The 22,566-nt window shown below is 48.0% G+C and overlaps 9 protein-coding genes across 9 annotated transcripts; 7 read left to right on the plus strand and 2 right to left on the minus strand.

The window, feature by feature from the left end:
• Window positions 1-648: 648 nt before the first annotated feature.
• Window positions 649-1,584, minus strand: LTR64_008341 (uncharacterized protein; the record flags this gene model as incomplete). Its single annotated transcript, XM_064902656.1, has 1 exon — window positions 649-1,584. The coding sequence occupies one exon, from the start codon at window positions 1,582-1,584 to the stop codon at window positions 649-651; it is 936 nt and encodes a 311-aa protein (XP_064751132.1).
• A 607-nt stretch (window positions 1,585-2,191) lies between these two features.
• Window positions 2,192-2,904, minus strand: RPL17B (60S ribosomal protein L17B; the record flags this gene model as incomplete). Its single annotated transcript, XM_064902657.1, has 3 exons — window positions 2,192-2,532; window positions 2,638-2,854; window positions 2,902-2,904. 3 exons carry the CDS (start codon window positions 2,902-2,904, stop codon window positions 2,192-2,194), a joined length of 561 nt encoding a protein of 186 aa, XP_064751133.1.
• A 1,589-nt stretch (window positions 2,905-4,493) lies between these two features.
• LTR64_008343 (uncharacterized protein) lies at window positions 4,494-5,765 on the plus strand (the record flags this gene model as incomplete). The annotated part of the gene is made up of 1 exon (XM_064902658.1): window positions 4,494-5,765. One exon carries the CDS (start codon window positions 4,494-4,496, stop codon window positions 5,763-5,765), a length of 1,272 nt encoding a protein of 423 aa, XP_064751134.1.
• A 454-nt stretch (window positions 5,766-6,219) lies between these two features.
• On the plus strand, window positions 6,220-9,123 carry KAR3 (kinesin-like nuclear fusion protein; the record flags this gene model as incomplete). Its single annotated transcript, XM_064902659.1, has 2 exons — window positions 6,220-6,228; window positions 6,280-9,123. 2 exons carry the CDS (start codon window positions 6,220-6,222, stop codon window positions 9,121-9,123), a joined length of 2,853 nt encoding a protein of 950 aa, XP_064751135.1.
• A 1,994-nt stretch (window positions 9,124-11,117) lies between these two features.
• Window positions 11,118-12,423, plus strand: LTR64_008345 (uncharacterized protein; the record flags this gene model as incomplete). Its single annotated transcript, XM_064902660.1, has 2 exons — window positions 11,118-11,146; window positions 11,259-12,423. 2 exons carry the CDS (start codon window positions 11,118-11,120, stop codon window positions 12,421-12,423), a joined length of 1,194 nt encoding a protein of 397 aa, XP_064751136.1.
• Window positions 12,424-13,216: 793 nt separating this feature from the next.
• LTR64_008346 (uncharacterized protein) lies at window positions 13,217-14,077 on the plus strand (the record flags this gene model as incomplete). The annotated part of the gene is made up of 3 exons (XM_064902661.1): window positions 13,217-13,611; window positions 13,667-13,737; window positions 13,788-14,077. The coding sequence occupies 3 exons, from the start codon at window positions 13,217-13,219 to the stop codon at window positions 14,075-14,077; spliced, it is 756 nt and encodes a 251-aa protein (XP_064751137.1).
• Window positions 14,078-14,682: 605 nt separating this feature from the next.
• Window positions 14,683-15,915, plus strand: LTR64_008347 (uncharacterized protein; the record flags this gene model as incomplete). Its single annotated transcript, XM_064902662.1, has 2 exons — window positions 14,683-15,858; window positions 15,886-15,915. The coding sequence occupies 2 exons, from the start codon at window positions 14,683-14,685 to the stop codon at window positions 15,913-15,915; spliced, it is 1,206 nt and encodes a 401-aa protein (XP_064751138.1).
• Window positions 15,916-17,017: 1,102 nt separating this feature from the next.
• LTR64_008348 (uncharacterized protein) lies at window positions 17,018-18,049 on the plus strand (the record flags this gene model as incomplete). Its single annotated transcript, XM_064902663.1, has 1 exon — window positions 17,018-18,049. The coding sequence occupies one exon, from the start codon at window positions 17,018-17,020 to the stop codon at window positions 18,047-18,049; it is 1,032 nt and encodes a 343-aa protein (XP_064751139.1).
• Window positions 18,050-19,466: 1,417 nt separating this feature from the next.
• LTR64_008349 (uncharacterized protein) lies at window positions 19,467-20,153 on the plus strand (the record flags this gene model as incomplete). Its single annotated transcript, XM_064902664.1, has 1 exon — window positions 19,467-20,153. One exon carries the CDS (start codon window positions 19,467-19,469, stop codon window positions 20,151-20,153), a length of 687 nt encoding a protein of 228 aa, XP_064751140.1.
• Window positions 20,154-22,566: the final 2,413 nt, after the last annotated feature.

The raw sequence follows: 22,566 nt of genomic DNA on the forward strand, positions 1-22,566 counted from the left end.
GATATCGTTACTACCGCATTGTCAGTACCCTGAAAGCCGCACTTCAGCTTAACAATTTGAGGCTGAGAAGCAGTAGTGCATTGCTACCATTGGTCGAAGCCGCAGCAGGTACCCTTTGGGGGGACATGCTCTGGACTCTGAAACTTATCCTTGATACATCTGGTTCGCCTGGTCGTGCAGTATCACGTGTGAAGATTGACCAACCACGCACAGGCAAAGACTGTAAAATCAATGAAAGTACTGTATCACTCGAACGACGAAATATTGCAGTTGAGGTCTGCCATACACGGTTGTGGAGCACAATTGTTGCTTTGATCTGCCTCTTGTGGCCAGTCATCGACGGCTACTTGACCAAAAAAAGAACTTGAAGCACAATGAAATGAATTAAATTGCAGTTCGCCGTCCATCCTCAGTTTTGAACTCAATCGTTAACCATTGTCGTCGCCACTGCGATGTATTCTACTATGTTCAGTCGCATGAGAGCTTCCATCTCCCAATTCAACGTGTCTTGAGGGAACAGAGATTTTGGTCCGATGGTCGTTGCAAGTCTCGGTGTGTGTCGTTGCTATGGACAAAGTGAATCAAAACATGCAAGATAGGCCTAGCATGTACCAATGAACGACTTTCAGATTCTTCGAGCTGATCTTGCTAGGCGCCATGTGGTCGACTTTCAGGCTCTCCTACCTCCTCCTCAATGTCCCCCATCTGGAAGAACATGTCGTCGTTTCTTTCATCATCTGGACCAGCAATTTCGACCTCCAGATCACTGACGCTATCAGAATGATTGCGGCCTCGACCTGCAAAGACGACCCAATCATGGTTGTCATGGAAGCCATGCACGTCCTCGTTATCGGACTCTGGTGGACTTACTGGTGGACTTGCTGGTGGACTTGGTGGATGCTCTGGGCTGGACGTACTGTTGTTATCTGTCCTTCTGCCATTGTCCAATGCAGCTCTCAGTGCCTCATTTTCAGCTCTTAAGCGCTCGTTCTGCCTCTCAATCCTCTCAACAGCGCTTAAGTCGTCGAAGATCTCACCTTCCTCTAATTCCACCTCTTCTTCGTCGTAATTTGAATACTTCACTCGAAGCGGCTTCTGGTAAGTATGGCTCACGATTCGCTTTCTCTTCCTCTCTATCTCGTACGGAGATTCGAACACTTCTTCAGGTAAGCCAGAGTACTCCTTCCGTTCCTCCATTGTCGATTGTGCAGAGTCATATTCTGCCCACTGCTCCTCCTTTCCATAGTCTGCATTCCACATCTGAACTAGTTGCGATCGTTGTAGGTACCCATTGGCATCGTCGGGGTCGGAACCTTTGTCGCCCGGTCTTCGTCTACGTTTGAGTTCTCGGAGCTCCTCGTCGCTAAAGGCTTCTCGTCGCACTCCGGGTACTGCTGCCGAAGTTTGTAGAAGGACTCCGGAATACGGTTTTGTGCGAGAGCGTAAGCGATGATCTTCAGGAAGCTCGCTGAGGAGGATGATTCGTTGTTTAGCGAGGTAGTCTTCGGGGCTTACACGATGGCGACGATAGAAAGGCCGATATGGGCGCCGCACGCCTCGAACCCATTCGTCAAGTGTGGGCATTATGAGAATGCTAGATGAGATCAGTAATGATCGGAGAATAATAAGGGTGAAAGATCAGAGAAAGTTGGACTAGGCTCTATGCAGTAGAAGCAACAGGGACTAGACGGTGGTCTACAAGTGAAGGCAGGTACGATCTTGTTAGTGCCTGCTGGTTGAGGAAATCAAAACATAACATGTGAAAGCGCTTGTTGAAGAAGTGCAAGCCGTGATATCTATTCTTTCCCGACCGAAGTGACAACAGCAAAGAACAAACATCATTCTCTCCTTATTGGTATATTCAGCGCACTTGTGAACAGGACGCCTGTCTACTCACCGTCATCGAAGCCAGTAGAGTATGAATATGGGTCGTAATGGTATCATGGATGGATTGATTGATTGATTGATCAGTTTTCCAGTATCCCTCCTGGCTCTACTGAATGTATTCTTCCGACCGTGCCACACATGCCAGAATATCGGAGAACAGATCATCATGCTCTTACTCCTTGTAATTGAACCATGGTCTCGTTCAAGCAGCCACTGCAACTGCAATCTCATTTTGCTAGGCTGTTGGTCTGAACTTGTACGAATCTTCCACGTACTTTCAGCTTCCTCATCAAATATAGCGTGTCTATGAAGAGGTAATCAATCGTCTTCTCTCAGCACCTCGCTGTCTCGAGTTGAGCTTCTTCGATACCTGAGTCTCCTCTGCCTTGCTGACTGCCTCCTCACCCTCGGTCAAGATCAACTCGATGTGGCATGGGTTGCTCATGTAGGGGTTAATTCGACCGTGAGCTCGGTATGTTCGTCGTCGCTGCTTTGGTGCTTGGTTGACCTGGATGTGCTTGACGATCAAGCTTTCTGTGTTCAGACCTTTGGCGTCGGCGTTGGCTTCGGCATTCTTCAGGAGACCGATCAGGAACTCGGCGGACTTGACTGGATGTCTGGCTTTGGAAACGCCAAAGGCCTTGCCTGTAAATCACTTCGTCAGTATTTTGCGGGCAATGATGCTCGTGCTCTTCTGCGACTCTCGCTCTGTTCATGTGCCTGAGCCTCCGAATTGTTGTTCATGCGTACCTTGTGCAGTTCGTCCAGTGCTTCCAGCATATCTTCTCATTGGGATAGCCTCCTTCAATTCCTGTACATTCTCAAGGTACTTCAGAGCGCGATCCAACTTCCAGCCGTTGATTGCCTGTGCAGTTTCTCGGGTGTTCTTGAATGAGACTCGAAGGTATGAGCCACGGCTCTTTGCCGATTTGGCAGATGGAATTCTGTCCTGGGGACCGTATCGGACCTAAGAATGGTAAGCATGAGGTTGTAAGACGGGTTCATTGTATCTACCATTTTGTCGAGTTCGGGGTTGTCGTAAAAAGAGGTCTACAAGTGCAATGACAAACTTGATTGTTGCGCCTTCGTTTCTCTGTCGCACGTTGCCAAGACTATAATCTTGGCGCAAGACATCAAGGCACAAACTATCGAGATCCGAAGTATCGCAAAGAATAGCTGGCTATACAGCGGCCCTAGCAATAATTCTCGGCAAAAATGCTCGATGCCTCTTGGCAGAATCTTATCTCCCTTCTGCGTTCTGCGTTTGTGTTCGACTAGGATTTGGACCGTCGTTTCACGACTGTACTTGCGATTTAATGCGCGCCCTCTTCGTGCTCTCTTCACACAGAAAGCGAGGTTAGTGGAGGTTACCTTGCAGCAATGCCGGCTATTTCACGTCAATGCCCGACCTCGCCGACGTGGGACGAGGACGGTGTCGATGTTATCCCAGGATACGATGTTGGTCAAGATTCACAAGTGCTAACCTGTGCCTTTGGACTACTCCTCGTCTACAATCCGAAGCCAACTATCGCGTGCTCATGAACAGTCACGGCTACCCTGATCCTGGTAGCAGCTTTCTCTTGAAGCTGTAAAAAAGATACGAAAGACAGAGTCAGTCTGCACAGACGGCCTCGATGAGTACATAACAGCAGCACTCCCCGAAGTCGAAGTTGTTATAAAGAATTTGTGTGCTGGCGAGTTTCTAAGGCAAATTTCTAAGGCGACATGATTCGCACTAAAGTCTGCTTCCTGGTTACGACCATATTCTGCCGATCTTATAAGTGCTAGTCATACCACCTGAATCCTTCGACTTCGCTTCTCGACCCTTACATACAATGCAGGCGTACTCATCTCTTTCAACGTTTTCGGACTGTCTGAGTGTCTGAGTGTCTAAGTGTCTGAGTGTCTATCCAGATCTGTCCCTCCGTCATTAGTCGACACTTTTTGCTTCTATTTCAGCGGTTCCGAGCTGATCCTTGTATTGGGGCACACTTACTCGGTATGAGTGGCGATAGCCTGTTAAAGGCGCGTCGTTAACGGATGTAAGCTGTGTCCGAATCGCTGCACCTTCATAGAAAAGCTGATTCTTCAGATCGACGGTCTATACGCCTGTTCTCTACACTATGAGCTTGTGACGTGTTATGGTGTCCTACAAGAGCTGAACGGTATAAGTGTAGACGTACTAGACACTGTATACTCGATTTTATAGTGTCCTTTTAGCAAATCATACCTGGACACACTACGTCGGGAAATTAGCCTGGAGTTTACGATCACTGCAGTCTCGAGCAAGCAGCGCATATCGACGGTTACCAGACATTTGTGCCGCACAGAGTCTCTTAGTATACTCGAGAAATGAGGCCAAGTACTTGTAGAAGAGATAAAGACCACCTACTGGTGTCCTTGTGGCCAGTAAAATTGCTTATATGGCGAGCTTAGAATGCCGTACAAAGCACAGGGCGCGTTTGCTGAAAACACCTTCCAGTTTTAGAGTAGCGTTCTTTCCCCACGATCAGTATAGGAATACATAAAAGATGACGCCCTCACTCGCTCGTTTCTAAGCTGGATTTATCACAGTTGAAGACAGAGGACTGATCCCGGGTACTAAGATGTCTATGATGGGTGAAGCAAGTATGGACGTCAACGCTGTGCGAGAGGCTTTCCCGGCACTTAAGCAGAAACAAGTCTTCATGGACAATGCAGGAGGAGCGCAAGTCTTGAAAAGCGTCATTGACTCGATGATGCTTTATTTGACCACGAACAACGTGCAACTAGGAGCCAGTTATCCAGTCGCAAAGATATCGACTAACCTCTTCAATGCTGGACATGCCTCCGGAGCGCACTACATTAATGCCAAGCCCGAAGAAGTAGTCCTCGGGCCATCGACAACTCAAATGTTTCGAAATCTGTCGGTGGCTCTAAAGACGGAGCCTGGTGACGAATTTGTGCTGTCGAAGCTGGATCACGAGGCCAATGTAGCAGCGTGGAAGCAGTTGGCTGAATGGAAGGGATTGACAATCAAGTGGTGGGTGCCAAGCCAAGATACCAATTCGAATCCGAAACTGGTATCGGAAGATCTGAAGAAGCTGCTTTCGGATAAGACGCGGCTGGTTGCTTGTACGCACACATCGAATATCTTGGGATCAATCACTGACGTTGCGCCACTGGCCGAGCTTATCCATTCGACCAGTCCAAGGGCGCTGTTCTGTGTTGATGCTGTGGCTTACGCACCACATGCAGCGATTGACGTGAAACAACTTGGAGTGGACTTCTACTCCTTCTCGTGGTACAAAGTATATGGCCCTCATGTGTCGATGCTCTATGTCAGTGAGAAGGCACAGAAGGAAATAGTCAGCTTAGGGCATTACTTCAAGCCCGGAAACACGCTGGAGGAGAAATTGGGCCTTGCAGCGGCTAATTATGAATGTGTGCAAGCAGTACCAGAAATCATATCCTACCTACAGAAGGTAGGATGGGACGCGGTAGCCAGGCAGGAGGAGGAAATACAAGAGGTGCTTCTCGACTTCTTGCGATCGAAACCAGATATCATCAAAATTTACGGCGACCCGTCATCAGATCGCAGGCTTCGAGTCCCAGTTATCAGCTGGCGAATTAAGGGGCGTAGCTCTCTGGCGGTTATAGATGCTATCGAGGCAAAATCGAATTATGGCTGTCGAAGTGGCCACTTCTACAGTAAGAGGCTTTGTGAGGAGGTGTTGGGTATCAAGGATGGTGATGATGGAGTAATCAGGTGTTCTTTGTTGCATTACAACACCAAGGAGGAAGTGCAAGGACTGGTCGATGTGTTAAAAGATATCATTGAGAAAGGCGAAGGGCGAGTACCAGACGACGAATATCGAAAATTGACTGCGGATTGGTAGAAGCAGATACTGTGCTGCTCACTGTGATTGTTGCTCGAGGTGGAACATCGAGGATGAGAGTAGCAGGAGTGTTTGAAACGAAATGCAAGTTGTGGTCATGCTTTGTCCATGGGCACAACCTTTGCCGAAGCATGCTTGTCAGTTCACCAATAGAACAGGCAAGTTGCTACCAATTGATTGGACCGAGATGTTACACACTTATAGCCGCTCAATGAGCGTCGTGATTGGCGGCCGATGAGCGACTCACTCCATATCGACACTAAGCCTAAAGCATTCAAACATCAACATGGCAACTGCGACACAGGGAAGTGCTTGCCTTGACTACTCTACGCTCCACAAAAAGATGCGAGACAACAATGACTTTTGGATATCATAGTATAGTCTCTTGAGTCGAACAGTTTCGCATCCACAATGGCCATTACCTAGGTCGATGTCAGGAACAAATACCTTCAAGATGGAAAATGTAAACCCTAACATTACCATGTGGCTGATCGTAATACTAACGTCCTTGCAGCAGACGTCCATGCTCCCACAACCTGCAGCGCGGCCAACTAGCAGCATGAGGTTTCTGACCGATCTTTCTGAGTCTGAGAGCAATGTTCGAAGTACCATGTTACCTCCTTCCTCTGCCACCACAGCTGGCCTCAAGCGACAGAGTTCAAATTGTGGGTTACGCTCCATATCGCTTCAAGTGCTCGGCTTACGCCTCTCAGTACCTGAACCCTCCCAGAAGCGAAAGACCCTGGCTGAGCGTGCTGCTGAACCATTACGACCAAGTCCAATCATGTCAACCCTGTCACGACCTCCAAGCACGGCAAGCCAGTATGCGCCATCCTCCGCAATCCATTATCGATCTTCTTCGACCGCTTCAACTTTATCAAGAACAAACTCAGCTTCATCCAGGAACACCTCGAACTCATCGTGTACTGGCAGCTTGACTTCAGGCATAAGACCACCAACCATCAACTCCGGCATGAGCACTGCGCGCCCGAAATCGTCCTACGCGAAGGATAAGCCACTCGGAGTTGGCTCGAGGTCTCTGGCAAACCTGAATGCGTCGCACGAGGCGTATACCAAAAGTAAGGAGACCCCTCCCTTTCGTCCCCAAGGCCCAAGGAATACCAACTCTACGACAAGTGAGGCGAGTCGAGTGTGCACAAAATGGAATAGTATGTCGACTTTAAGACGTGCAAATCCCCAGACGATGCGCTCGAGTGCCGCTAGCATCCGTGACCGCTACCGTGATATCAGCTTGAGCACTGGGCTCGACCAGTTGCATCTTGACGACGACCAGAAAGACTTAATGCTACCGCCCGAGACGCCCACCAGGTCTCAGAGCCCTAGCAAAATTCCCAGAGCGTCTCCTGTACCTACTGCCCCCGTGACTCCTACTCCCAATCCAACTGGAACCCCTCAGCTGCGCCACAAATCTACCATGAAGGCAAACAAATTTCTAACATCCACTTCCAATATAGAGAACTTTGACCCCGATGTACCCTACCAAGACTGGAAGCGAATGTTTGACGATTCGAGACAGATGTTCGAGGATGCTGTTAACAAGATGAGCAATGCCAAAGAAGAGACGAACGTATACAAGGAACAGTTAAGTCAAGTCGAGCAGGAACGGTCGTCCCAAAACGAAAGCATAATATCACTCAAGACTGAAAACAAAACCCTGGACTTCAGGATAGCGACGCTGGAGAAGACAATACGAGAGTTGAAAGAAGTCCATGAGCAGAGACTGGAAGATATACGCAATGATCAGCAGCGCACCATTAAAGTTGTACGCCAAGAACAACAAGAAGAGATCGAGCGGCTGAAGAGTGAACACAGAGAGGAGATTCGAAGCGTGAAGCAGCGACATAGCGAAGAGCTCGAGCAGGAAAGAAGTCTAAGAACAAGAGCTCTGAGTCAGGCTTCCATGCAGGGAACACTTGAGAAGGAACGTCACGAGATGGAGTTGAGTCGAAAAGACCAGGAAGTCAGTGCCATGAAGTTCGAGGTCGAAAGACTCGAAACGACTTTGCAACGAGAGCAATCGACAAATAGTGATCTACAACAATCGATACAGAATGCCAATAATAACGCTTCGGATTTGGATGTTGCCCGACGAGGGCTACTGGCAAAAATTGCATATCTTGAGTCAGATGGAAAAGCTCAATCCGAGGCCTACGCTGCTATGGAGAAGCGTATGAACGAGGCCATAGCTCAGTCTTGGGACGCGGAGAACAAATTGAGACAGGAAGAGACCACCCGGCGAAAACTGCATAATCAAATACAGGAGCTCAAAGGAAATATTCGTGTCTTCTGCCGAGTCCGACCAACTCTGGATGTAGAGGATGAACTCGCAAATGTCAAATACCCTGACGAGGATCAAGATAGAACCGAGATTGAGGTTCGTGGTGTGGAGGAAAAGAACAGTTTGGGAAAAGACGTCACGAAAACTCACCCTTTCTCATTTGATCGTGTCTTCCACCAAAGAAACAGCAACGACGATGTCTTCGATGAGATAGAGCTTCTAATTCAAAGTGCTCTTGATGGCTTCAACGTCTGCATCTTCGCATATGGGCAGACCGGTTCAGGCAAAACTTACACAATGTCATCCGATGACGGCATGATACCCAGATCTCTCCGCTTCATCTACGAGACGTGTAAGAGCTTAGAGGGCCGTGGCTGGGAATACACGATTGAAGGATCTTTTGTGGAGGTTTATAACGAAGAGATCAGAGACTTGCTTGGTGACGAGAGCCACAAGAAGTACGAAGTCCACCATGACCATCAGAAACACGAAACCACAATCACCAACGCGACAACACTCACGCTTGACAACAAGGAGCAGGTCGAGTCAATACTGTCGCAAGCCATGAGTCGACGAAGTGTGGCAGCAACAAAGTCAAACGAACACAGCAGTCGTAGTCATTCGGTCTTCATCCTCAAACTGTACGGCAGGAACGATATCACTGGAGAGGAAAGCAAGGGCACCCTCAATTTGGTCGACCTGGCCGGTTCTGAACGCATCAAGAACGCAGAGACATCGGGTCAGCGTTTGAAGGAGACACAATCTATCAACAAATCGCTCTCCTGCCTTGGCGATGTCATCGGTGCTCTTGGCCAAGGGCCGTCTACACCCGATACTCGATCGAGTCTGTCGAACGGCAAAGATGCCACGGCGCACATTCCATATCGCAACAGCAAATTGACATATCTCCTACAGATGAGTCTTGGTGGTAATTGCAAAACACTGATGTTTGTCATGGTCGCACCAGAGAAGAAATGTCTTGGTGAAACAATCACGAGCTTGAAGTTTGCGGAGAAGGTTAGTAGGACACGGGTTGGTGTCGCGAAGAAGGTTAAATGACCATGCTAGCCTTTCCACGTCGGAGCTGTCTTGTTGCGGTTCTCTGTTCGTGTCTGGGGGACCCTTTGCTTTTTGTCACGATATCTACAATAGCGAGCGCCTGAATTTATCCATCAACATGAAGTCAGTCTTTGAATGGGGTAGGAGTACTGAGCACACATGACCTGCCTCCAAGGATGAACACGTACTCTGCAGCTCGTTAGGCCACCAACAAGGATCTCTGTCCTACCTCGATCGCGTTTCATGCTCTGATTTTGTCCCATCTATAATCTTGTGGCTTGCTTGCGTGCTTCGGCTAGGACTAAGTACTAAACGAGACGAGTCTGTCGTGTGTCGAGCTTGGGCAGCAGCAGGACACTGGGTCTGCAACTATCGAATTGAAGACATTCCCCCTATTGAAGGTGTGCAGAACTGGCAGCAATGCATTGCCAGTTTTTTATTATGCTTGGTTGTTTTGCAGCGAAGGAGCTGCTCGAGTCCGCTCCTGCTGTGGTGGACGTTACAGCCACTGACGGCCCGTTGCGTGTGAGCAGGTCCTAAGCGAAACTCCCCGCTCGAACACCTCTTTCAATCCGCCCGAGCTCCTAGCTCCCCTCTCCGAAATTACCTCAAAAGAACAATGTTGGCAAGCTCGCCGGCCAACTTCTCGTGACCTGTCAAACTCTGTGCGACACTTCCTTTTTGCGGCTTGCAGCTAAAAGCTTTTGAGTACTGGCTGTATGTCATGCCAGCAGCGACAAACAAGACTGATGACCCATGTGAAGAATGTCGAAGTTAGTCTCATTCATGCCTCATCATTGTGGCTGACATTGTTCTTGCACGGCCCATTGACAATGGTGCAGATCGTCATTTGAAGTGTACGTCAACCTCGTCCTTCTCTTTTACAATCATGCTCGGCTTCCAGCAAGTTGCTATACTTTGTGCCTAAGACCCCAAGATGTACCCTAGAGGGGAAAGCCGACATGTCGACAACGGCAACCGCCATTCTGATAGGCACAAGCGAGAACGTTGCACTACCGAGCAGATCACATCTAACAATGGGATATGGCTAACATGATACAAGGCGACAACTGTCGTCCGGCATGCTCACAATGTCTTCGAACTGGACATGCATGTTATCGCACAAAAGGCCAGCCCAAATTCCGAGATGGCTCGAGTATGCAATATGAGAAGCGTTTTTCGAAGGACCAGGCATGGGTGAGCTTTTCTAAGAATGGTAGGTTGCGCCTCATTAGGCAACCCTGAGCTCCCCAATCACCTTCAATTTCTAGTACCTAGGAGGGGGACAATATGAATGCCTATATGGTTGATGTTCGAGGCATTGCGCTTTACAAGCTATATTAGCTTCGTTTCGTCTGGCTCAGAATGGCCATGCGTACACTCCACCTGTATCGTTGCTGACGTCTTGGACTTCCAGCAAAGATACAGTTTGTCGACCAGACAGCAGAACTAGAGAACTTCTATGCCACAGACTCGCCGGAGCCTGCACCAGCAAGCTCGACCCCAGCGTTACCAACCCTTCCGCGACGACATGGCAGTACTGGAATCCCTACGAGAACGACCACACCTCCGACTCGACCAGATATCACCGCACCCTCACCTGGTCAACACAATGCAGCAAGGTCGGAAGTTACCTCAAGGACTCCGACAGACCTCAGCCCGGTCTCATTCGACAACATACTCTCCTTTCCAGCTCCAAAGCGACGCAAAACAAACGAGTCTGGCACACCTACAGACAGTCGCCACACAGTACATCTTCCGCCTGCACAACCTTCACCTGCGTCACTGGATATACAACAACCCTTTCCTTTCCACAATTCGCCGTCGAGTGTGCCTTTCCAATCTCAGCAACTCACCAACAATTACGTATCGCCAAGAGAAGTAAACGAAACAAGAAGGATCGAGCAAGAATATGCCCGGATATCTGACAACCAAGCCGCTCAAATTCCAGATGAACCATTTCTAAGTGTATCCAACTGGAAGAAGCATTTCCGATGGCCGAATCAGTATACGACACAGCAGTGTAGGTGCTTGTTCAGGTACTACATAGATATTCTAGGCCATTGGGTAAGGACCTTCATCCTCTGGTTTCTCCCTTACTGACGCCATCAGTTCGACGTCGGCGACCCTACCAGGCGTTTCACAACGGTCGTCCCACAAAGGGCAAAGAGATCGCCACCTCTATTGAACGCGATCTTCTCTGCCGCAGCCTTGCACCTACGACATTCTTCCAGACTCAGACGTCCTGGGAAAACGATCGAATATGCTGGCTACGAATTGCGCGACCTCAACGAAGTCTCAACCATCAAGTACTACCTAGCAACCAATGCTTACCTTCGCGTACTATGTACCAATGAAGCCCACACCCGAGACGAAGACCTCCTTGCGGCCACGGTCATCATTCGTTTCTACGAGGAGCTTGCTGCGCTGATCAGCGGCGAACCTCGCGACCAGCTTACCCGACCCTTCCAGCTCTTTGTCGCCGCACAAGCCCGGCCAGATAACTTTCACTTTCCACCCGAGCAGTATAATTTTCAAATTCCTGGCGTGTTTGCCTCCATCCGTACAATTATCGAACCATACCTAGAAACATACCAGCACGGCTCCTTTCGCATCGCGCTTCGGCAAGAATGTCAACGGGCCTTGCTTTCTAGAGGAAAGGTACACTTGCCTCTCGAAGCCTGGAATTTTCTAGAAGGATTTGACGAGACGGAAGATAGTGTCTGGACGGATCGTCATCTCTACCACTACGCACGCGTTCTACAGTACTGCTTCTCGCATGACGAGCCTGAATCTCAAAAGCTGAGCCAATACGAGGCACTCAAAGGCTTTGAGACGAAATGGGAGGAAACCCGCCCACTGTCTTTTTCGCCCTACGACCAGGCTCAGCCAGATCGCGATAACGGGGAGATCTTTCCTAAATACTGGTACGTTAATGAAGTTCATGCTGTTGGGGTCATGTACCTCCATCTATCGCGTCTTTTGCTCACTGTGTACGATCCGTACATCCACAGAATCGGACCTGGTTCGGCAGCTGCACAACGACGTGTCAGTGCTGAGGTCAGAGAGGTGGTTATTCAGATATGTGGTGTTGCGATGAGTAGTCTCAACACACAGCCAGTATTGGTGCAAGCTCTGAACACGATCAGTATGTTTGGTGAGCACTTTACGGACAGACAGGAACAAGAAGCGTTGCTAGAGGTGTTGCAAGAGCTGGAGAACAGACATGGGTGGCCAGTACACAGAGACGCTGAGGCACTAAAAAGGGAATGGGGGTGGACATTGGACAAGGACGGCTAAAGGTAATATGATTGGGGTTGCCCTGAATGTTGGACTGCTGGGTTTATTGATATGGTGGTATAATTCGAAAAGTTCACGTACAGTATTAGTATTGACAAGCGAGGAGAAATCGGCCGTTGTGAGGGCCACTAAAAGGCAAAGTCGGTACTACAGACTGGGCATGAGTATCTCAGCTGGACAGTCCAATGGCAATACACGTCCCAGCACTTGCTTGTTAGATGATATTCTCAATATGGTTACCAGACTCGTACGGTGTGGTGTTTGAGGTAACCTGGTAGGCAATATCGCTGGCTAAGCACGTGAGATTCGGCCGTATACCGTCCAGTACTACTAGTAAGCAGGGAGGTACAAGGTAGGAGCGAGAAATGTTTACTAAACATACCGCGAGTGTCTCCCGGCAGCTCTACTTGGCCCGACAAAGCTTTGTAAGCTGTGGAGATTTGAAGCTTGGTTCCTTCAACATGCGGCCTGCGGAGATGCTCTCTTCGGTGATGTAAACATTTCTTTCTGGATTCATTGCAATGCAAAAAGCTGCCCCTCAGTGTTCTGCGAGTGTGTAGCACGTCTGAGGGCAGTTGCAGCTGGAGATCGTAGTTTCCCATCACCTGAGATGACGTGCTTACAAAGAACATGTACAAATACACTGCTTCGACAATCCTTGTATACTAAGTCTTCACTTTCTTGTTCTGTATTACCAGCACTTGTTAGACGACCATTTCCTTCACGAACACAAGACCGTACAAGTCAACCTCAATTTCGAAGACACCTCACTCTGACAGACACATCCGCTACCATGGCAGCTGCACGCCCAACCAGGGAGCAATTGTACATCTCTGAGACGCCGGACGAGGTCAAGAATGCTAAGGGCTTGCATTTGATCACAATGTCCACTCCTAATGGACAAGCTGTACAAATCATGCTCGAGGAACTCCATGACGCTTATGGCACTGAACATACCACCACCTTGATTAGCATCATGACCAATGAGCAAAAGAAAGAGTGGTTCCTCCGTTTGGATCCCAATGGACGGATTCCAGTATTGATAGACAACACGCAAGATCCTCCTTTCCCTGTACACGAGACGAGTGCAGAGATGTTCTACCTGTTGAAGTTTGCAGACAAGGAGGACAGGTTTGGATTCAAGGACGAGTTGGAGAGAAACCAGGCTATTCAGTGGACATTCTTCTGGTATGGAATACGTCCAGTAGAACAAGTTGGACAATGAAGAGCTAACAGAACCCAGGCACGGCAGTGGTGCTCCATATCAGGGTCAGGTGAATCACTTCAACAAGTTTGCACCAGAGAAGATTGAATGTGAGTTGAAGATACGCCTGCTTTTTCGTCTTTGTACTAACTCGAATCAGATGCTATTAACCGTTTCAAGAACGAGACTCTGCGTGTCTACGGTGTGCTCGAGATTCTGCTCTCGGGCAAATACACTGGTGAACCACGAGACTACCTCGCTGGATTCGGCAAGGGCAAGTACAGTATCGCAGACATGAAGACATGGCCATGGGTCAAGGCCTGGGACTTCTCTGGCTTCACCAAGGAGGATATGCAACCATTCCCACATTTGATGAAGTGGATTGATAGAATTGGCGAGAGAGACGCTGTAAAGAGGGCGATCGGAGAGAAATATCAGATGGAGAAGTAGGTTAACGCCTACTCTGTGAACAGAAAGAGTGTGGGCTGATACTGAAAGGCCGAGCAAACTGTAGGAATGAAGTGAGATATGTGTTCAACACTGCGAGCAAAGATTCCCACAATCATGGTTCCTGGCTCAAACCGATCCGTCCAACACCTCATTGCCATATAACAGTTTGAATCTATCAGTGGCACAACGATTTTGATCTGTTCATAGAAGCCATAGTGGCAGAACAACAAGTGTATAAGTAGCTATTGTCAGACTTGCTGTTCGGTCCTCAAGGTATCAATTATGTGAGGCAGTAGGACGAGATGTTCATACCTTCCAACTCATTCATTGTGGTATTGTGGTAATTCGTTGTTGGATTATGTTCGAAATATCTTTAGATCTGTTGCAATTTATTCAAATTTATTCGAATTCACTGAGATGACGTATAATTGCGTCTCTTCGCCGCAACCCCATCTTGTGAGCCTGGATATTAAGGCACCAGGAATTTTCTGAGAATGAATGCCGCTGACCAGAGAAACAATTTGATGTTCAGCATTTTCTCACACTGCGTATTGATCTTGGACATAGCACACTCAGCAGCTGATCTCCCTCCCTCGCTCGCAATCATGGACTTCAAATCCCTCATGTCCGCACAAATAGCCAAATCCAAACCTCCGGCCTCTTCATCATCATCATTCATAAAAGACAGCAGCAGTGCTACAACAGCATCCGCACCCTCCTCAAAATACCAGCGTCGCGCCGACGCCGAACGCGAACGCCAAGCCGCCTACAAAGCCGAACAAGACCGCCTTGAACGCGAACGCCTCGAGCGCGCGGCCAAGAAGCGCAAGCTCGAGGAAGAAGAGGCTGAACGGTACGCTGTGCGCGAGGAGAAGAAAAGGAGACTTGCGGAGGAGAGTCGGTTGCGCAGAGAGGAGGAAGAGAATGAGGAGGAAAGGGCGAGGAGGAAGAGGTTAGGGTTGCCGGAACTACGGATTGACGGTGACGAAGTAGAAAGGGAAGAGGAGGTTGAGATTGAGGATGAAGAGTTGAAGGGGAAGTTGAGGGAGTTTGGGGTGAGGGAGGAGGTGGAAGAGGGAGAGACGCATGAGGCGAGACTGGCGAGGTATTACAGAGTGAAGAGGAGGAGGGCGAGGGAGAAGAAATGGTTTTCTGGGCCGATTCCAACTACGATTGAGCCTTTGCCTGCGGACGAGTTGATATTGCCTGAGAAGGCGCCGAGTGTGGAGGATAGCGAGGCTTATATCAAGGTGCATAGGCAGATATCGAGTTATCTCAACTTTGTCCTGACGGAATGGGGTGCTGCGCTTCGAGGACGGAATGAAGAGGATGCTCAGAGCAGTGCAGGAGTTACGGCAAGCAATAATTACAAGATCGCATTGGAAGATCTGAAGCCTTTGATGAGAAGACTTGAAGCTGGATATCATTCTCCGCCGACTACCATACCCTCCAACGGCGCAGGCAGACCAATAGCATCTTTGAGGAAGGATAACAAAGAAACGCCATCGAATGTCTATCAACCACTCCCTCACAAGGCCCTCCTCGTCCCTCTCATCGAAATCCTGCACCTTACACAAAAACGCCACTACAGAGACGCAGTCGATTCCTACCTTCGCCTCAGTATTGGCAAAGCAGCCTGGCCCATTGGCGTGACCATGGTAGGCATTCATGAACGTTCAGCACGTGAGAAATTGCATGAGGACGGGAAAGGAAAAGATGATGTGGCGCAGATCATGAGTGATGAGACGACAAGGAAGTGGCTGCAGAGTCTGAAGAGGCTGGTGAGCTTCTCACAGACGAGGTGGCAGGTTTGGGATTTGGGCCAGTTGATGGGATAAAGAGGAACACATCCCTTTGTTGCCAGTCTTGTTCTCAATGCGACCACGATCAACAGATGTATGAAGTGCTCGATGTGATAGGGTTTGATGTAAGAATGTCAATTTCATCCTCCGGGCATCTGGCAGGGATGCCAAATTGGTGTCAGAGACACATGCCACACGGACTTGCACAATCGATATACACAAGATCGGACAGACTTTTGACACCGACGACCCGATGTCAAGAGCGTCAAACGTAATGATGGAATATCTACATTGTTGTCGGTGATGTTTCTCAGCTCTTTGAATACATTGTTTTGTTGTTGTACAGGGAAGGCGCCGGTCAGTACGGGAACCTTTTCCATAAGCTTACTGGGCAGTTGCGATCCTGTCGTTACACGCAATTTGCTTCTTCTCCCAGCCTTGCTCCCTGCAGTCTACCTTCAACAAGATCCGTTACTGTACATGCATTTGCTAGCGTATAGCAACGGACTTGCGAAAACCGGCTTTGAGCTCCAATCGATAATGGTTTCCCAGCCTCCTACGTCCTGGCGTGGTAAACATAACGGCTGAGTAGTGTGAGAATGACATTCCGAAACCTTCTCGGGCTGACCTAAATACAGAAGACAAAAACAAGACTACTGCATAGCACATTGATCGGCGCAGGACCGCATGTCCGTGAAAACGCTTTCATGCTCGTCGAGCTGTCGCTGGAAGCAGGGTACTCACGGATAATGACGTGGTTGATATTCACGCCCAGCATAATCTCCGCTCGAATAGTCTACCTATTCGGGCTTGGCTCTCCTAGCTCGGCCTTGAAAGCTTCCCCAGATTTCAGGTCCACCAATTACAGTCTCACAATGTCTCAGATTAGCACTGCATAATGGAGTTGATCACATCCCCAGCCATTCACAAGCAGAAGTCGAGCCACGAGAGATCGCTGGTTCAGACTTGGAATCAGGAACATGCTCACACGATGTTCATTTGCCAAGCAGCTTTGGCGGAGCTCCTAGCTTGAGCTGTCATATATATGCTCAACGAAATTGTCCAGACCAGACTATACATGCAGCTCAGTGCCTGATCTTCTCTCATCCAGTGATTTTCTCAAGCACATCTCTCCAACATGCAGCTCACTAACTTCCTCAGCGCCGCGGCGCTTGCTGCCACCACATTCGCTCAGCAATATCCTATCCAGCCTGTCTACCAGTTTGCGAACTCTTTCTCCGGATTAGGATATGTCAACATCGAAAATGTTGCTGTTCGATCGACCAACAACCAGTTGCTGCTCAACTTCGCAACTGGCGCCATCATGGCACAGATAAACCCTGATGCTGCCAACCCGCAGCCAGAGGTTCTTGTCAACATCTCCAGCTTATACCAGGGTGCCCCAGGCTCCTTAACCGGTATTGCTGAAGTCAGCAAGGACGTCTACATTGTAGGAGCAGGAAGATTCCAGTTCGGCCCACAAGTCCCAGGTGGTGTCGCTGGTGTTCCAGGCTCGTTCCAAATCTGGTCAGTTGACCTTAATGGCCCACGTGCAGTAGCAAACCAGGTTGTTGCTATCCCAGAAGCCAACCTTCTCAACGGTGTCGCTGCTGTACCAACCGCCCCGGGTGTTGTCCTCGTTGCTGATTCCGCACTGGGCTCCATCTTCCGCGTTGACACTCACGCCAAGACATACGAGCGGATTCTCTCGCTAGACGTTTTCCTTCCAGGAGGAGGCAACAACTTTGGTATCAATGGTATTCATCTCCAGGGTGGTAACTTGTACTTCACAAACTCCGCTCAGGGCATCTTCGGCCGTGTACCTTTCGGCCCACGAGGATACCCAGGTGGCCCAGCTGTTCGAATTGCCAGCGCACCAAACGGCACCTACTTTGACGACTTCGCACTCACCAAGAACGGTGATGCTTACATCGCAACTCAAGAGAACGCAATTTCCTACGTTGCTGCCGGCTCGTCGCAAGCACAGATTATTGCCGGCGGTGGAAACTCTACTACCCTCGCTGGACCTACCAGCTGTGTGTTGAGAAATGGTGAACTGTTCGTTGTCACCGCTGGTGTTGGTGGTGGTCCAATGGGACCAGTCAGTGGGGGAGTCTTCAAAATCGCTGTTGGTGCCGCGAAGAAGATGGCCAAGAGATGGTTTGCATAGAAAGAAAAGTTGACTATTTAATGTCGTAACGATAATATCATGCCCATTTCTCGAGAATGTTGTTCTTTGCTCTTCTCTCGCCTTGCGTGTACGCAGCAAATTGGGATAGTTTTCCGGATGGTGTTCCACCATGCTACTGATACTTTTTCGTCTTCAATTCTTGCATAAACTCGACCTGTGCGACAATTTGGCTTTGAGCGCTTCAGGCACAGACCTAGCGACATATTAACGCCTGAACACGATTTCTAGGCGTGCCTAGAACTTAAGAGGTTGATGAAGCCTGCTCCAAAAGTTCTTGGCGCCAGACAGGCTCGCTGGTTGCTTCTTCACTTTCACCTCCAACATGCCAGGTGTCAGATAGCTCATCTCAGCTTGCGATGCTATTTGATTGGGAAATGCGAACTTTTCAATAACCCATTGCTTTAGCAAACACATACGAACGAAATGGCAACGAAGTCGATGCAAGAGGTGTTGATTCAAGCACACAGGCAAGATACCAATATAAACATAAAATGTTGAGGGTGACCTTGTGCAGAACTGCCCATCTACTCAGCCTGTTCAGCCGTGTGAAGCCCACAGCTGATATGACACAGAACATTCAGAAGTCATCGAGCAATAGTTGTTTTGCGGATCAGAACGTGCCATCTGGCAGGAAATAGCAATGCTTGTTCAAACTGACAAAACCAAGGAACAACAGAGAGCTCAGTTCATTTCTTTTCAGCCTTGAAGAACGATTCTCTACCACTCTTCTCGACACAGCATCGCGTCCTCATCAATATGGCTGGTTCAGTATATGTATATCAGCCAGGTCTGGTCTCAGTGTTTTGTCGTCTCTCGGGCTTGCGTCGAGAAAATGTTGTCTTCGCTCACAGCCACACCCGTTGTTCCTATGCTTGGCGATATGGCTAGTGCTGCGAAGCAACATTACCGGAAGTGGAACGAGGTGAAGTGAAGTGAAGCTCAGGCGAGACGAGTGACTGGACAAAACACCCAAGGCTTGAAGTTCACTTTTCAAACCATGTCACCTACGATGCGGGTCAGTGCTAGTCTGGCGCTGGTACTTAAGTCGTACAGTGCTCGACGATTTCTGTCTCTGTTCAATTTCTAACTCGACATTTTTGCAGATAACGCTGTCCTCCAATTTATCTTTTTCAAAATCCACTCTTTCTTTTTTCTCGAAGTCAACAGAGATTTTACCTCAAAAAAGTCAGCGCCCAAAACAATGGAACACAGATACAACGTTGGTGTCTCCGTCGAGAGCACTCAACCTTCGAGTCGTCGGTTCGCCGATGAGCAGTATCGAGACCTAGAAGTAGCGACTCCTCGAAGCGAGCGCAATGCTCAACCATCCGTGTCTTCGACCGCGAAAGGAGATGAATATGACGTGTGATCCACTCGAGAATTTTGGTCGGAGTCGATGCTCGGGTATGACTACGAGCTTCATGAGCGAGACGAAGGTGAAGATGAACAGGACAATTTCAACACTTACGATACTCACGGACCGGTTCTGAGTCGACCATCAGTTGCGCAGAGCGCCTTACTAATATCACTGGTCTCTGCTTGGCCAGAGCTAGCACAATATGCCGCGACGAGAGGCGCTACCACTGCGACGGGTCTCGAGTTTGAAATCGATGCCACAAGCGACCAATCACTCTTCAGCAGCAAGCAAATTTCGTTGGACATTGACTGGGACGATGTTGAGCTCGAGCTCGATGCCACCAAGATCGGCGATGAAATTGTCCTGATGCCAATGGCCGACCTCAAGCCCGATGGCAAAGAATTCTACACCTGGAACGACTTCGACATCGAGACTCTAAAGCAGCGTTTCAAGGAGGAGACAGGTATCACAATCGATACCAAGGACAACATCTTCGTCGTTGTCAACGAACTTGGTCAGGAGTTGATGCGTTTTCGTCGGAACGGTGGCTATCGAGTTGCGCTCAAACGCTTCGTCACTGAATATTCTTACAACACCAATATGATCCGTCTGCAAGTTGAACCTCAGCAATTGCCACAAAACTTGTCAAGTACCACGCGCCAATCGATCTACGGGGAGCAGGAAGATATTGCCAAAGCAGCGAGTCGCAAGAGAAAGGATCAGTAAGTTGAGGGCTCAGTCGATCCAGCTCGACAGATCAAAGCAAGGAGAATGGAAGTACAAGAGCAAAATCCCGCTGTAGATTAAGATGAAAATTTACCAGCCTTGCTCGGCAGAGACCTCAATGACATCCTGGACTGTGTGTACAAGAAAAAGCCACGATCGCAAGCATCAAGGAATGAGCGATCAGCAAACAATCGCTTCGGCTTGGCAGCAGAAGGGCTGAGTCCAGAACAGAAAGCGTTGCCCACATTGAAGTTGCTTAGAGAGCAGTTAGCGGAACGCTCTAGATTTCGTAAGAAGTTCATGTACACGATAAATGAGGAATGGTGAAGGCAGAGTGGGAGTATAGGCGAAGGAGAAGTGGAGGTCATAAAGAGAAGAGGTGTGTGACACTGGAAGGCAACCGGCTGTAGGAAGATCAGGATCGGGCGACCGCGAAACAAGTAGCGACTGGAAAGGCACATCTTCGAGTGACAGCAGCCGTTCATGCTTGACGCTCGGTCGGCGAGCTGAATCAGAAAGCTGATCATATCTCGCACGTCATCTTCGTACTGGGCCTCGTCGAGCGCGTCAATAAACAAGCACAAGTCGAATGGCTCATCGCATTCAACACTGTCAAACAGAAACCTTTGAAGTCCTTCTACAGTCCAGTTTTCCCCTGATAGTCCTGGATTCTTCAAGGCAAAACGTTCCATGAACAGAGGCCGGAGGAGGTCGCCAGAAGACAGTAGATGATGTACAATGGTACGGTACAGACTAGGAGCGGACTTCTCGAGGGCCGACAATGCGCGGGCGTTGAAGAAGTACGTGACGACAGCTCGTCGAGCACGGTTCTTACATTCCCTCCTGCGAGCTCGCTCGAGCGCGGCTTTCATAAGAGTCGACTTTCCACAATCAGGCTTGCCCTTGATCCAGAAGAGATTACTGTGCTCGTTGGAGACCTCATCATTGTACCAATTTTGGAAGCCGGGGTGTTGAAACAACCACTCGCATGTCGATAGCAATGCTTTCCTGGACATTGTTGACACGAAATTCGATACGGTCGAACAGGAGCGAGTCCAAAAGGTTATTGTACTTGGATCCATAGTCATCTTCCGTAAGCTCTTCGTGTGCGTATCGATGTCCTACTTGTACATTGGCCGATCCACTAATGTTGACGACGTCGTTGCGAGAATCACGGGTGTGGAAAATCATGTTGTCCTCTGTAGTGGTCTTTAATTTTACTCCTCTTACCGATCTCTGCGTCGCGTCATCTGCGGCAGCATATGCCACGTGCTATTGACCTTCTCGCACGCCGATCAGGATATATCGGGATGTAGAACTGGGTCTTGTCTCTCGCTTGCGAGGTGTTATATGTATAAGGGGGTTAAAATTTACGAAGGGTATATATACTAATTAGCTAAATTTCTATTACTATTATATAGTAATAATCTTTATAATTAATTAGATAAAATATTAATATTATATAAAAAACGGACTTAACTAGTAAAAAGCTTCGTTAATATAGTAACTACTAGAAGAGGTTTAATTATATATTAGTTAATAAAAAACTTAAAAATTATAAACTATAGATCTTAAATTTTATACTTTACGAAAACCTTATATTATATTATACTATATTATTATTACGTAAGTTCCTAGTCTAAGGGTAAGTTAGACTAATTATAAGAGTAGTTAGTATATTAGCTAGTTAGTAATAAGAAGTATAAATAAGATATAAGGTTCTATACTGGGAGGTATAGGTAGAATTAGTAAGAGAGATTGATTATAAAGTAACTATAAAATATTAGTTATTACTAACTTATAATTATATATATACTATATAAGTTTCGTTAATCTTATACTCTCTTAATCTTATACTAAGACAGAAGAGTATAAGATTATAAGATTATAGAATTAGGCTAACCAGGTTTTATATAAGGCTTCGGCTATCTTTCCTGTTTTATATTAGGTATAGCGTAGTGTACTATTCTGATTCTATTCTGACCCGTTCTGATTTAGGATGGTGGTTGATTCTGGTTTAGGACCTCTAGGTATAGGTCTTAGCCTAAGCTATGGCTAATACCTTAGTGTGTACCGTAGTATACGCCATATTATATGCTGTAGCATATACTAGAGCTAGCGATAGGTCGTATAACAGGTCGTAACAGGTTTATAATAGCTTTCTTAGCTTCTTTAATCTTATTAGATCCTTTAAAGACGCTTATAATATAATTCTAAAATTTCTTATAGCTAGAGAATATATATTACGACCATGCATATATTAGTTAGAACAGACTATGTGTTACTAGGGTGTACTATAAATAGCTAGTACGCGGTGCGTAGGTATATTACCTATATACCGCCGACGCTACTGTACTTAGAATCCTTCTAAGTACTAAATCGTATAGATTAGATATATAATATTACTTAAGAC

This window comes from Lithohypha guttulata (genome assembly GCF_036872675.1).
Source record: "Lithohypha guttulata strain CCFEE 5908 chromosome Unknown scaffold_8, whole genome shotgun sequence".
NCBI classification, from domain to species: domain Eukaryota; kingdom Fungi; phylum Ascomycota; class Eurotiomycetes; order Chaetothyriales; family Trichomeriaceae; genus Lithohypha; species Lithohypha guttulata.